Raw genomic sequence first — 15,521 nt, forward strand, 5'->3', positions numbered from 1 at the left:
TTTTTAGACATTTGAATGCTGCCTATTTTTATTTAGTAAATGGAGCTTGCATTCTGAGATGTTCACAGGTGCCGGTAACTCTGTGAAATTTTAAAATAAAAAGTTCAGGTGAGAGATGAGACAATTTTTTGTCTAAGACTAGAACAGACACATTGACTGTTTTATAGATAGTTAACTAAGTTGCTGTGGTATTGTTTAGTTTGAAATGTGGGTCCTTTCTTCATTCAGAGAATAGTACTTTTGTATTTACAAAAATTCAGGCCATACCCACTCAATGCAGGAACTTTCCATGAGATCAGTCCAAGGGGAAGAACAAGGACTCTTTTGTCTGAAATTTATACATTTAACTTTGTATTTTGAAAAACAAAATGCCGTGCAAGCTGGTTTTTTTTTTTTCAGAAGCCTAAAAAGTGTATTTGTTGTTTGCTTTTGTATAATTGAGTCAGAATGAGAGTCTAGAAATTCATGCAAGTCTCAGTTAAATATGTACTATAGCCATATCATACAGCATCCATTTTACATTGTCTTACCTTTTAAAAGGAAGGCCATAATGTGCTCCAGCATATTATGCAGTAATGGAGCCACATTGGAAAAGCAAACTTAACACAACTAATTTAAAGTACAAATACCGGAGCAATGCATCAGATTAAACAGAAGATTCTGTTGCTTACAGTGTTTAACCTGTGGCTGAAGGTGTTGTCTGTCTTTGTATGGTCTTTTATTTATATGATAGCAGCTATTTGTTTATCCTTCCTCCAGTTTTAGTCCCACTTGTGTCCTGAAAGGTCTTCAGGATTACCACTGTGATGCTTGTCTCCCAGGATATGAAGGACAGTACTGTGAAAGGTGAGTAACACGTGATGTCCCCATTTATTCCCAGCTCCCAAGGACAGTTTGGTTAATATGAGCCATATGTGTACTCAGATTATTCATAAATAAATGTATAAATGAATGCTCAAGGACTCAGAGTGATTTGCTAGTTACTGTTGAACTATTAATAAAAAACCCAACCTATCAGTAAATGTAACATCTGATGTCATGATGATATCCCCTGATGTTCAGCGTGCCATTCCTCTCCGTGTAGGTGCTCCCCTGGCTATTACGGTGACCCTCAGCTTCCCGGAGGCAGCTGCCATCCGTGCCAGTGCAATCCGGGCGGTTCTGTTCACGGCAATTGCGATGGTGCCACTGGGCAGTGCCTCTGTAAGCCGGGGGTGACGGGACAGCTCTGTGAGGAGTGTGAGCCGAGGCACCTTCTGCTGGAGGACGAGTGTGTCTGTAGGTGGTTTTTAATTTGTTTACTTTCCCAATGGGCTGTGGTCCACTCCAGTGATATTTGATGTTGGGGAAGATGAAACAGGAAAGCCTTATAAATATGATTGCCTGACAAAAGATTTTGGGAATATGAAAACTGTGAGCGACATCGAAATGAAGGCCATCTTTGAGATATCAAGTCTTAGTTACTGAACAACTAGAAAACAATGGTATAGCCGACTGAAGGTAATCCCCTCTTGATTAGACAATACCCTCTGCTTGCAGACAGGTCCAAGGGTCAGAGCAGACCCTACTAGCTCAGCAGAAGGGGTCCAAAGAGTAGTTTTTAGGAGTTAAAATGTAGCACTCTATGGTAATGTAATAACTCTTATAGGCTGTATGTAAATGCTATAGGATTTGTGTGGATGGGTTTATGATGTCAGGCCCCATTGTTTCTGTGAAGGAAAGAAATCGTAACAACTCATTATTTCTGTAGAATGGAGAGGTTTGGAGGAGGTATTCTCTGGCGGTCCCATCCAACCTCAGCCATTCTGTGAACACAGAGGAAGCTACAGTAGAGATCATAACATCAGACAGGCAGTTAATCCTTAAATTGCTTACTTGGTGTTACAAACAAGTTAAGGAAAAATAATTTTAAGGCTTTTTCTGACTGTATAATACCTTTATTCATTTGAATATTTTGAATTCCTATGTCATTGACGCTTTGGATGTGAGGTTGCCGTGATACTACTTTTGGAATTATCCCAGGTTTATAGGCATTCTACACCAATAATAAGTCATATTCCCCCAATAATTAGTCTTGTAATTCTTTATGAGAGTGTGGGTAGCAGAAAGACACATCTAGTACAATAATCTACTTCTGTAATGACTCAGGATTTAGAACTCAGGTTTTATTTTGTATAAGTAATAAAAAAACAATCTGGAAAGTAAATAGAATTACAGGACTGTAAGCTTGAATTTCCTGTCCGCCAAACCTGTTTGGCTGAGTGGCTTCAACATGAATTTATTGCAAAATAGCTAAATAGGCTCAAAAATCTTATAATAGAGCAGGCAGCTCAATAGTTAGAAGGACCAATAAGACTCTAAATAAGACTCTAGTGTGTGCTAACCTAAGGAGAATGGAATAAATTGAGAATTGGAATAAATTGACTCTTGGGCAGGAAGGGAAAGGCAAGACTACAAATCTGTGTATTTAGAGTTATTATACTTTATCACTCCTAAATGATGAGGGCACATACTGTCAATATCGAAATTGCAGGTTTTTTTGTCTTCATTTTAATACTAATATTGCTTCCTTAAAATTGTTTATCTAGCTTGTGATGACAGCTGCACAGGAGTTCTGTTAAACAGTTTGGATAATCTCAACGAGGCCATACTTTCAGTAAACCTCACTGGTATTGACCGTGTGCCCTATGGGATATTGTTGGAGTTGGAGAATGCGACACAACATCTGAAGGTAAAATGAACACATAAATAGTAGAAATACTCAGTCACACCTTTAAAGCAAAACTTGCAGCTGCTCACAGGTGCTGGTAATTTGACAGAAGGCCTCCTGAAGTTCATGGCTTGATTATGTGTGATACCAGATTAAGACCATTACGTTTGCTATGGAAGTATACATTAAGTGATTTAGCTGCCTGTATTAGTTTATTTTCATTTGTTGCACTGGCATTTAAATAAGTAGATTAATATGTTTTTCAATCAGCAATAGGATTTTTGAATGTGCTGTATATATGTGCTTCACCTGGATTATGTGCATTCTTAAGGCTGGCCAGCAAGGGGATTAATTTTCAGTAGGGAAATAGAAACAGCAGGCCAGGTCTTCTCCCTTTTTGGTCCCTTTGCTAAAGAGCTGCCAAGGCATAGATCTAGGGGCTGTTTCCCCAGAGTCCCTGGAGTCCTTCTCTGGAGTGGTAGGCTGCTTCTCCATTAGGCAGGGTGCTTGGGATGCAGCAATTTGCTTTCTTTTTGGCTGTGTGGCAGTCCAAGTGCCTTACTCTGTCCTCCATATCAGGACACTAAAGTCAGGTGGAATGTTTCCGTCTTGGACACTTTCAGGCTGCTTGGGGCAAACTTCCCTTCAGCTCCTCCCCCCCATAAACAAAGCATGAAATACCACTTTTTGTGATTCTAGAAGGTCATTTATTGTTGCTGAGGAATAAGTTCATGTGGCCTCTGCACAAAACCAGAGATAAACAGGATCCTCCCTGCTTCATGCCTACTAAAAATAGAAACTTTTATTGATAACAGTCTTCTCAGCAATAGTCAAGCAGGCAAGCTCTGAGTCAGAAACAAAGCTATCTTCTTTGTATTTCACCATATCACAAGAAAATCAAAATAATGTGAGCCTTTTTGTGCTGCCAAATTCAGCAAACTAAAATTTTGAATTACAATTTCTTCTATGTAAGATATAAGGCAGAATTAATTCCAATCAATGTACTTCAAAATGTTAATAAGTACAATATTTGATGGCAAACTTGATTAAGTTACATGTTTATGCTTCAGCAGAGATACTCTTATCCTCTACTTCTAGTTACTAACCTTTCAGTTTGAAAGCTTTTGTTATGCTTCCCTTCCTTCATGTCCTAAGGCATATGTGTACTGAATTATTGTAATACTCCAAGGATACAATTTAATTGCTTTCTATAATTATTTTGTGTTTGTATAGGAGCATCATCAACTTTTACTTGGAAATATTGTTCATCTGTAGTTTTTATTTAGCACTTTAATTGCAAAGAAAAGTCAAATCTTACGTAAAAATAAAGGTAGTTTAAGTTTCTACTTACTTGTTGCATAAGTTTAACTTTCTTAACTATAGTAAGTTTATAGTAAGTTTGCCAACTTACTTAAGTAAGCTTTTACTGACTTCTTACTTTTTACGTTTTAGTACATACATTTTTTCAATATTAAAATTAAATCAAAGCCAGCTGGCACTTTCTTGGAAGTGGGATGCTTAAAGTGGCATAAAACTTCTTGTGACTCATGTAATTTTGTTTATGTCAATATTTTTAAACAATTAAATCTAGAGGGTAAGTTGATAGTCTTATAATTTTTATCTGTTTGGAAGCAGGTATTCCCCTTTTTCTGGATACTTTAAGATTACCTTGCCTTTTGCCTTGTACCAAAGTAACTGTGGCTGGAGGCCAGAAAATCCCCAAGGTTATTTCTGTGAATTATGAATCTTCCCTGAAGGGCTGTTCCTTGCACTGGTTTGCATCTGCCTCATGCTGGTAGCTTGGGAACCCAAGTAGTTCCTCTTTTCTGTACCTTTCTGTGGGTCCTTTGGTAATGAAAGATTATCAAATCAGGTTTTCCACTCCTCATTGCTTCTGCACCTCCAGGCCACTGGAAGACTTCAGTTGTTCTGTTTTTCTAGTTAAAGCCTTCTGCTTTACTCCTCCTGACATACCTAAACTTGGTTGCTGTCCAGTTCTGCTTTTTTGAACTAGGCTTTTAAAGAAACTTGCTGGGCTTTATTCCAGGAGGCTCAAGAACTTTAGCTCTCTTTCACTTGTTTTTCATGCTGAGGAAAAGACTTTGAAATTTCCATTCGACACAAGGCTGTTGGATACTCTTATGTATTAATTTTTTAAAATTTTGGACTTTACTTATATGTGTGTATGTATGTGCATATATATATACATACATACACTATATTGACCATGGTATTTACGATGATTTGCTCTGAAATATCTGAAATCTAAAAATAACCTTTCCTAGACTTTCTCTCTCTGTAAGAGATGCCCTAGGTTTCTTTGCATCTTTAGAGAAGTGGTATTCTGTTGCAGGCCTTGACTGTATCAAATATTATAGACTTGGGCACAATGACCTACTAGTTGCCATCTAGAGCAGATTTGAGGTGACTTTGAAGGCAAATGCAGCATATTATTCTTTCTTATTGACAAAGGGACTCACAGGACTGCTTATCTCCAGGGTCATCCTCGCAGATAGGGCAGCTGTTCTGCCAGGACCAGCTGCTGAAATGGTAGCAGCCATGGGACTGGATGAAACACTTAATTTGAAGGGCCTTGGAACTTCTCAAAGTAGTTTACTTGAGCACTCAGACTGTGGTGAAGTTGAGAATCAGGAATGCAGAAATGCTGTTTCCTTCCTTTTTACGCAATTAAAAATACAACAAGGCTGGATTCTTGCTTATTTAAAGAAATGGTACACTGTGTTAATGAACTGTATGTATGTAATTACTTTATATCATCTTGTGTGCTTTGAAAATCAGTCCTTTCAACAGCATATAAATAACCTAAATAGCGTGCATAGTTATTTTCTTCCCAATACTTTTCTGGACCCACAAAGAAGTCTTCAAATTACAGTGAGCTGTTACTTCTCCTTTTTTATAGAGGTCTGTAGTTCCTAGAGAAGATCCAATTTACTCGTTAGATACAGCACAAGAAGGTCTTCTGAATTTATCAGGAGGAATTGATTACTTGCATGAAGAGGTAGGTGCTGGCTTCTTTATTCTTAGGCTATCTGGAGAAATCGTTTGAGATTTCATAGCATAGTAGCTTAATGCCAGAGACTTATTCAGAAATTATTTAAAATCTGTAGAGTTCAATAAAAGAATTCAGTCCATTCTGTAAGCTTCCTGAAAAGGGGAGTTAATTGCTCTGTGGACTTCTGCAAACTGCAGTAATTTATGATATTGTACAGAAGATTTACATGGTATCTGTTAAAGTTAAGTTATTTTGTACTGTGATCATTTAATGTCCTTAAACTGGAGAGAGTGACTTACTTTCTTCTCCTTGGTTTTAACATGTGGAGCTTATTAAAAATTATGTCATAGCTGAGTACTCACCAAAAAGTCCTTGGTACCTGTAGTATTGTGTTTAAAATGGTCTCAGGAGAATTAAATCTGTTAAAATCTCAGAGGAAAAGTAGACAACATTTTTATTCTTTATCCAGTCTTAACAGAAGAATAATTGTAGGTAGGAAATAGACAACAGTACTTCAGCCATTGGATCCCATTTGCCGACCATATGTTCTTATAATATTCTGACCACGTATGCAGAATCTAACCAGGTGCTTCCACTGAGTGTTGTTATTGCTAATACTGATGTATCCAGAACAGTGATTTTCCTAACAAACATTAGTTGTACCTAGAAAATTAAATAATATTAACTTAGTTAAAGAAATGGCTTCGATAATTATAAGCTCACTGATTATGGAAATAATTGATAACGCTGATCTGAGAGCCTGGAACTTAAATCACAGTTAAGGCATCTGCAAGCATGGAAGCATCAGAGATTTATGAATCAGTTAGATCTACCTTATCAAAAAACATTGTTTCCTTGCACTAAAATATTCTCAATATTAAGAAAATAAGCATAAAAACCATAGACAAGTGTCAGGAATTAATCAGTGTTTTAGGAGAACTGTCAGATATTCTCTCTGATTTTATTCTAGACAACTAGATTTTTGAAAAAAGCTCAGCAACTTGACACAATGACTCAGAAAACCAGGAATAAAAGTCAAGAACTGACTGCCTTTATTGACACAGTACATACAACCATCAAAGGTATCCTGTTTTTAAGATATTTCCATTTCTTCACAAAATGTAGTAAGGGTATGTCCTTTGCAACTCTTAAGTCGTGTTTACATGGAAAATTCTGCAGTTTGCACAGGGGATTAAAATATGCTCTTTTTTTTAATGGTATGACTAAATTGTTTGCTCTCCTACTCAGTACTTGCTGAAGTTGCTGTGTCACTAAATGAAACACTGGGGCTGGATCTGCCACTGTCAAATGCTACATCTCAGCACCTACAGGATGATATTTCTGCCCTTTTGGATTCATTGCGCAAGAAGGATTTTGCTCAACAGCACCATAATGCTACCACAGTCCTAAAGTAAGCCTGTTCTACCGAAAACTCTATTTCACTTATGTCTCTGCCATGCAACACTGCTTTTTTGAAGAGATATCTGGAGAAACATTTTGCCATAATGAGTGGCAGTGTGACAGGTAGTTAGCCCAGGTGGACCTATATGAGCTTTGTTTTGGAGTTACATGATTTGATGATACTTGGTCATCCCAGGTGATACAAATCAAGAATAAAGTCTTTTAGAAGTCTGTTAAAAGCAATAGTAAAGCCTGTTAACTTGGATGTGATACAAAATTCCCTTGCAATAAGTGAAAAGACTCACTGATTTCAGATTCTCTCAGATCTGACCCTAACACACATCTCTGTGTTGATTTTGGCTGGGAGATAGCATAAAACTGTCTCAGTTGATTGCAAGCCCAGGACATCTCAGGCCTGCTGAAGGACATGACAACTGATTGTCACTGGAATATGTATAACAAAGATTTGCAAATGAAACCAAGGCATTTTTAAAATCATTCTGAGCCATTGTTTATGGCTGTATTCTGTTGTCTTGATTTGTCCCCAGTTAAAGGCTGTTTTGAAATGGCTTTTATAGTCATTATTAGTGCTTATTGCCAGACTTGGCAAGACAAAAAAATTGCTGTTCCAAAAGTCAGCTAATGTTTTGTTCCAGTTTCAGAAATACTGACTAATGCCATAGCACTCCAAAAACTGTAAGAATGTTAATATTGGCTTCAAGGGACAAGGATTTCGACCAGAGTAGAATATTTCTGAAAATTTGATTTTTTTTTTATTAAAAGCTTTGGATTAAGCAGGATAGAGTGTTTGTGTTGGTAGTATGTCTCATTTTGTTCAGCAGACTCTTCTGCTGAATGTAGAACTGTATAGAAGCTATATAGACATGAAAGTGGACCAGAAATGTACCATTCATTCTTCTTCCTATTAGGAACTTCAAATAGATTTTTTTCCACTTACAAATATGTCTCAAAATGTTTTTTTCCATAGTAAAAGAGTGTTCTGACTTTCAACATCAACAGTTTTTGAGCTGTTATAGACGGTGTTTGAAAATTAACTTCTTCAATTACAGTCTCTGTTGAAATTTCTGAAAACTCTCTGATAAGGGTCTTTTGACAGATCAAGGAGGAGAGTTAATATGTTCTATAAGGTTGTTTGCTCTGCAGAATTTCTTATGCAATGCAACTGTAAATTCAAAAATTATTTAAATAAGCAGCTTGCTAGTCTGTATTTTAGGCAGTAGGTGTTGCTACATGACTCACAGTGGACTGAGTTTGTGATAATGTATTTTAGGCAAAATTTGTAACCGAGGTCTCCACACATTTGCTGTGAAAGGCAAAGTCCCCAGACAATTAGGAATATAATCTTTTTACTCTATGCTGAAGCAGAAACCATTATTGACTTGTAAAATACTTTAGATCTTGTAATGTTTTAAGGCTATGGCTTCTGACTGTAAGGACTCTGAGTTATTAGTTTTAGGAAATATATGCAAATGTGCATCTGCTGTTCAGTAAGAAAGATGGAATGTGTTTTGCTGTGTATATCTGTGAAATAAACTAGGTCTCTTTCACTTTGGCTAAAGATCTATGTGATATGCAGTCAGATTAACAAGGACAAACATTTATATAAAAATACCATTAAAGGAGTTGCAATTTTCAGCGTATGTACTGAAATGAAGAGAAACAAAGGAATAGACTTTCAGGATAATTTTCAGTTCTGTTCCTTCAGTTCTGGAAAGTGTTCAAATGGAGATGCAAATATTCCCAAATAGAACAGCTGAAGCAATTAATAACTGACAGATTTGGGAGGATTTACTATTTGCCAGATAATCTCTGTTGCTGATTAAAAATATAGGTGCAGAGATTAAATTATTTCAGATTATAATGCTGAAATTGTTAATTTCAGTGCTCATTTTAATGAGGCTATTTATTTTTATTTGATATTTAAACTTTTCTGGGCTCTTGGGTATATGTCTTTCAGTTCTGTTTACTTGCTTCTTTCCAGTGCCAATCCTCATAAATGATGTTTTGATCCTACATTCAAAATATGAATCACTACAATTAGGATATAGAGTACTCCCAGAGGAAAGTTTCTCAGAGATTTTGATGTGGGGGGATGTCCCAAATTAAGTCCAAACAAATGTGATTCGTACTAACCCCTTCCCCCTCTAGTCATTAAATACAAATTTTATGAACTGTATTACTGTTGTCTCCCCAGGCAGTCATCATTTTGTGTGGTAAGATGAATAACTAAACTACCATGTGTATATATGCTATTTTAGAAAAAAATGGCAGACTTTTGTAAGAAGATGCATATAAATTAATTTCACATGACCCCATTTTCTCCTTAAGAAATCCATGCCTAAGTGTCTCCTTCACTGTTTCTTTAATTTCTGATTCCTCTCCTTTTTCAGAGCTGCAGAAAAGTTGTTGACCCAGGTTCAGAAAGAATATCTCAAACCCCAGCAGGAACTTGCTGAACTAAAAATGGATGCAAGCCAGTTCTTATCAAAGCACAACAGCAGACTGCAGGATGCTCAGGACCTGGTGAACGAGGCTCTCACCAACATCAATGAGACCCATCACTTGTTTCCTCTTATCTCCAGCAACCTGGCAGAGCTGAATGTAAGAGTGGACAGTCAGTGCTGCATAAGAAATACCGAATATATGATTGTTTTTAAAAGTTGATTTTTAAATTTTTTAAACATATGTAACCATTTTAATGTTTAAATATGATACCTGAAAAATTTAAAGGAAACCAGACCCCTGTTTGAAAACCATAATATTATGTGTTATGTGAACTCATCAGTATAGCTGACTTTTCAGACTACTATAAAACACTTGATTTATGCTACAGGACAAAAAGCTAAATATAAAGGAAGGTGAAGAAATCTCGAGCATGCTCATTAAAGAAGGGAAGGTCCTAGTTAATGCTGCTGCTGCTCTTGCCCAAGATGTAAAGAACTCTACATCTGTAAGTCCTCAGGTTTTAACATCCTCTTTGAGACTCTCAAGTGTATTTTGCTAGTGAAAAAAAAAGGGAAACATTTTGTTTTGCAGAACGTGGAAGTCCACCAGGATGAGTTAGTCCTGTGGAGCACCAAACTGAGGCATCACGTGGATGAGCTGGTGATGCAGATGTCTGTGAGAGGAGTGCTTGACCTGGTGTACAGAGCTGAGGAGCATGCCACCCAGTTCCAACAACTTGCAGATACACTAGAGAGGTGATAAACTCAAGAATAATGAAATCATGAGATTTACATTAGTGTCAGATTTAATATAAATAGGGAGAGGCTTAATTCACTAGCTGAATTCCCTGTCCATGGCAGGGAAGTTTTAGTAGATGATCTTTAAAGGTTCCTTCCAACCCTAAGGATTTCATGATCAATTTTTATTCCCCACTTAATTTGAAGCGTTTTTTACTTTTAATGTCGTGTAACTTTATGAAATAATGTGGAGGAGGGTTGATTAGTCTTGCATTTCATGTGGCTGACTTACACAGTGAATGGTGAATTATTAAATGCCCAATGAATATATCATGGTTGATGCTTGAAATGCATCTGGTCTACATATGAAAAATTCTTGGCAATATATCTTGGAATGTGATCAAGAAGCTATTCTTACTATGCCTCTATTATTGTTACTTTCAAAGTGTTTTTGCAGAAATGAGTGGGTTGCAACTTCAAACCCACTCAGATGCACTCTTAGAATTTGAAAGTTGCTAAGTCATTCCTGTTAATTCAATGGAAATTAATCTTCTATCCGAGGAATCCTTCTAGGATGCTTGTTGTTTTGTCTTTTAAAGTCTGCAGATATGTGTTAAAAGTTAAACCATATCAGATTGGAGCATTGACATCTATTTTAAGTTTAAAACCAGAAAATTTTGCTCAGAGTAACATTAAGCAATTCTTGACTTCACCACAGCCAGATAAATTCAGTAAAGCAAAATATCCTATGGATTAAATTTCAGATACTTATAATCTCTTCCTAGATTCTGTATCTGTACTTAGTTTTTGAGCTTCAGATAGGGGCTTGTTCCTGTTCTGTTTAGGCAATATAATTTGTTTGTTCTAAGGGTCTTTATAAATTGGAAAAATTAACATAAATAAAAGGGAACAAAATAGAAGAAAAAAAAAGAGATGGAAAGGAACAAAACAGAACAACAGCTAACAAAATAGAAAAAACTCTGCAGTTGAAAATCTTTTAACTTATTTTTTTCAGTTCAAAAGAATGAATTTAAAGCCCCTTATGCAACATTGGGCAAGGTGTGCTTGTTTTTTTTCAGAGTGCATCATGTATTCTGGAAAGATGTGCATGTTGTAATTGAAGACATGGAACTCAGTGCTTGATTGAAAACAGATTTGCTTGTTAATTGTCTATTTAGTGGCCTCTCTAGAGTAAGAAATGTGACTCTGAACACAACTGCTGCTATCTACACTCACTCCAGCGTTAAAAGTGTGATTGAAAGAACAGAGAGTTTGGCAGATGATGCATCTAGAGTTGTGAATGGCCCCTTGGATTTTGTAAGTATCAATACTAGTGTTTTAATTTATGTCTTCACCTTTCTCATTTTAGAATATTTGTTCTCATTGTTTCTGCACTTGCTGAAAACTTGAGTCTTCTTGATGGAGGCATGTCCTTGATGGCAGCCTGTCCTACCAAGTAGTATGTACTGTATCCTGAATCCATACTCCAAGACAGTAGTGATACCACATTTCAAGTTCTGTTTACCTTCCTTTTCTCTCTACCACTACCATTTTCCCTTTGTTTTGTTTGCTTTTTAATGTCTAATGCACGTTTAGCTGGACTGGACTTGATTCTGTGAGGGTTTATATCAGTCATCTGACATGTATTCTTGTAGAACTCAAATTCCCAGGCCTCTAATGCTCCCTTCTACCTCTGGAATTATTCAACGATCTCCTTATTTGACCTATCCCTCTTCCATTTCTATCTAGATATTCCCAACCACAGCTACTTTCCTTAGTAGAGGATATTTCCTAACCAAATATATGTCTATGTCTCATGTACCATCCCGCTGCCTTCCAAGATTATCAGATTGTTACTGAAACAGTAGATTAAAAAGACCAGACCAGTTCCCAGTCTGATCTTAACAGTTTCCTGTTATTTTATTTCCCCCCTCACATTTCTTCATCGTGTACATTTTACCTGCAGAAGCAAATGTGTGGTAATGCATTTACATGACAGCGATCAAAACAGTTGACATTCTTTTGTGAGCTTGTATGTTATTGTATAGCACTCTGTCTTACTAAAGCTTTCTACAGCATGAATCCCTCAAGGTGTTTTTCCAGATCTTTTCAGTTGGAGAAATGTAAAAGAATGCTTCTAAGACTGTGATTTTGAAATATCTCACCTTAAATTGCTCAGTGCTGGAAATTTTGAATTAGGCCTGGAAGTAGAATTTCCAAAAGGCAACACTGAATCACTACCAGTATTGAAACTAGAATTTTGTAGGTTTTGTTTCATAGCCATCTCTTTTTTTTATTAAATCACAAAGAGATTCAATGCCACATTCTTGGATAAATGATAGCAACTTGTATTATTTTTAATTGATACTTAGTAGAGTAATGAATAGAATAGCTCATAAATAACTAGAATGGTCAATAACTTTAAGTAGGTGTCTGCAGAGACTTAAACATTTTCAGTTGAATTTCTGTTTTTCATATGTGGCAACTTGATGTCTGTGTCTTTTAGCCAGAGGAGTCTTTCAGTCTTCTGGGAAAAGAAGCTCTACTGCTTAGCTCCAAATTTCAGAATGAAGCCAAAAATCTGAAGAGAAAAAGTGATGGTCAGTTCTACAGAATTCAGGCTTCTGCCTCTATTTCTTTTTTCTGTTCTCTGTTTTGTGCTGGGTTTTTTTAATCTTTTTTTGATTTGTCTTTTTTGTGTAGGGTTGGTTTTTTTAATGAGCATAAGTTAAGGTAAATATATATATGTAACTGTGCATATTTTCATGCAATTAAGATTAATGTTTTACGGATTTGCACAGTATTCTCATTTTTTTGGGTAAGAATATAATTTTTCTCTGTAAACATTTAAAAATTTGCCCTTCACTATACCACATTTACCTATAAGCAATGCTTGCAATAGCTGTTTTTTCCAAACTTTATGAATTAAATCAGTAGAGATTGTTCAGTAGAGAAAGAAAAAGCCAAATTCTTGAAAATTCCATTAATTTGTTTTTATTTAATGAATCATGGATGACACAGGTATGTAAGATGACATGTTTATATCCTAATCCTTTTTACTTGTTCCTGCTGGACAGCTGAAATACAAAAACAAGCGGAATTTCTTTGTCTCCATAAATTCAAAAGTACTTTTGATTTTTTTATTACTCCAAAGATACCAGGAAGGCATTGAAATCTACACCATGAAAACTCAAAAGCATTTTGAACGAAGGCTTTATGTAGGAGCAGAAGCAGGCCCTTAGTGAATTTTTTTGACAAAATTGAATAGAAAGGGAATGTTTCACAGAGATAAACTGTATCTATAAAATGGTCTTGTCTTGCAATACCAATGGCTTACAAATATGTATAAATTTTAAGTAATTTAGACGGACAGAATTACATACCTTTTTTGTTCCTTCTATTCTACATATTTTAATTTCTAATGATCTAACAGATCACAAATATGTAGAAAAAACCCACTTCTTTGGCTCCTGTTACATAGTATAAAATGTGAAGAACACAGTAAAAATTATTAGAGTTCAAAATCATGGAATAATTTTAGCTTACAGCCTTTTCCTCACAATGTTTGTAGCTCAGGCTCATGGAATTGGCCAAAAAGAGTAGCTTTGAGCAGAATGGTGCCCACAGGAGCTTATTTATTAATACTGCATTCATTTTGCATTCCTGTTTGTAAAATGCTCTTTCTGTTGGAAAAAAAAGTTCCATTGATGAGATAAATGAATGATTCTTATCCCTATATTTCGGTTTTGTGTGGGTTGTATGGTATTTGTTTATGCATATGTTATTTCTTTCAACAGGACTTCTATTTGGATTGAATGGGTTGAACAAAAAGGTAGAAAAGATTCAGGAAAGTACTAATAAAATTGGCAACCAACTTAATGGCTCTCTGTTGACACTCAGAGTATTGCCTAACAGTAAGTGAAATTTATATTGGCATTCTCCTTATTACAGAACTCTCTAGTACAATTGTAATGAAACCCTGTTCGTTATCTGATTGCAGAATCTAGCAATAAACTATACTGGAGACTTCATTTAGCCTCCTAAATATTTTACATTCTTTTTAGTAAATCCATTAAACATAATTGGGTCTGTAGTCTGATTCACATTTCACATTGCTGTAAATCAGGAGGGGCTCTGGTAGAAATAGAATTACACTGATATGAAAGGAGAGTGAAGTTATAGAATATTTAATCCCACATGCGGAGAAACTTATGTATGGAACTGTGAGATTTCACTTTCTTTTCTGGCTTGTTTCAAAATTGTTTATACTAACCTGTGGATTTTACAGTCTGCATGTAAATGTTTTCTTGTTGTAAATGCTGACTTCACTTAACTGATTAAAATCAGTTATTTTCTGTGCTTTTCCAAGATGAAAGAATTCCTCTTTTTTCAGTCATTATTTTGAATAAAGGCAAGACCTAGAGTTCGTGGAAACTAGTAGAGAAAATTGCTTTGAATTTGTGAATAAGAGGGTCTGAAATACTTTGCCAATCTTAATAATGTGTTTTAAGTTAGAAAAACACTGTTTAAGATCTCTTGTTAAGGTTGTTTGATTCTACTGTGAATCTGGATTAGAATGCTAAGTTCAAACCTTAAAATAACCATTTTGCAATTCAGAGACTTAATTCATGCTAAAGGGTAATAGTAGTGATGAAGTTATACTGGATATGAATTGCAAGATGCTATCTAACGTAAAGCTACACATTGACAATTAAGTCATTAAAATCACAGGAGTGTACTCCTCAACTCACAGCTTAACATTGTTTGATTTCACCTTTGTTGTTACATTTCTTGTCTCTTTTATTTTTCTTTCCTCTGGTCAGAGATCCATGGTGGCATTGCTCTCTGTATAGAGGGTGGTGAAGAAGGATCCTTGAAGGTCTAACTGAGGCCTTTTTTGCCAGCCAGCGCATCTGCCCACCAGTGTGGGCAGAAGGTGTAAGGGGCAGGCTGAGATTTGGAGTGGTGCACTCAGTAAACTGGTGCTTGTAGCCCAAAACAGAGGGTGAATAGACCTTCTGCCTCACCAGCTTTGTATAGGATTCAAAACTTAAGTCTCAGATGAGTGTCTCTGGGTGCCAACACTCATTTAGGGAACTTGAACACTATGAGCCTGCTGTATTCATACAAACTTCCTGTTGAGATAGGCAGAATCAAGTTCCCCAAACAAACAAAAATACAATTCTTACTATGA

The 15,521-nt window shown here is 36.1% G+C and overlaps 1 protein-coding gene across 4 annotated transcripts in view; it reads left to right on the forward strand.

The window, feature by feature from the left end:
- The window catches only part of LAMA1 (laminin subunit alpha 1), a 103,229-nt gene that overhangs the window by 65,750 nt on the left and 21,958 nt on the right, over positions 1-15,521 (forward strand). For all 4 annotated transcript variants that reach the window (XR_011148349.1, XM_069004472.1, XM_069004475.1 and 1 more), the window contains exons 31-42: positions 760-846; positions 1,085-1,278; positions 2,589-2,731; positions 5,631-5,729; positions 6,694-6,805; positions 6,972-7,134; positions 9,536-9,746; positions 9,979-10,095; positions 10,182-10,345; positions 11,506-11,644; positions 12,834-12,927; positions 14,125-14,241. Coding sequence is in view for 3 of the 4 variants with exons in the window: in XM_069004472.1 (XP_068860573.1) it covers positions 760-846; positions 1,085-1,278; positions 2,589-2,731; positions 5,631-5,729; positions 6,694-6,805; positions 6,972-7,134; positions 9,536-9,746; positions 9,979-10,095; positions 10,182-10,345; positions 11,506-11,644; positions 12,834-12,927; positions 14,125-14,241 (1,640 nt within the window). In the remaining variant the exon portion in view is untranslated. The remainder of the gene's footprint in view (positions 1-759; positions 847-1,084; positions 1,279-2,588; positions 2,732-5,630; positions 5,730-6,693; positions 6,806-6,971; positions 7,135-9,535; positions 9,747-9,978; positions 10,096-10,181; positions 10,346-11,505; positions 11,645-12,833; positions 12,928-14,124; positions 14,242-15,521) is intronic.

This window comes from Aphelocoma coerulescens, chromosome 2 (assembly GCF_041296385.1).
Source record: "Aphelocoma coerulescens isolate FSJ_1873_10779 chromosome 2, UR_Acoe_1.0, whole genome shotgun sequence".
NCBI lineage: Eukaryota > Metazoa > Chordata > Aves > Passeriformes > Corvidae > Aphelocoma > Aphelocoma coerulescens.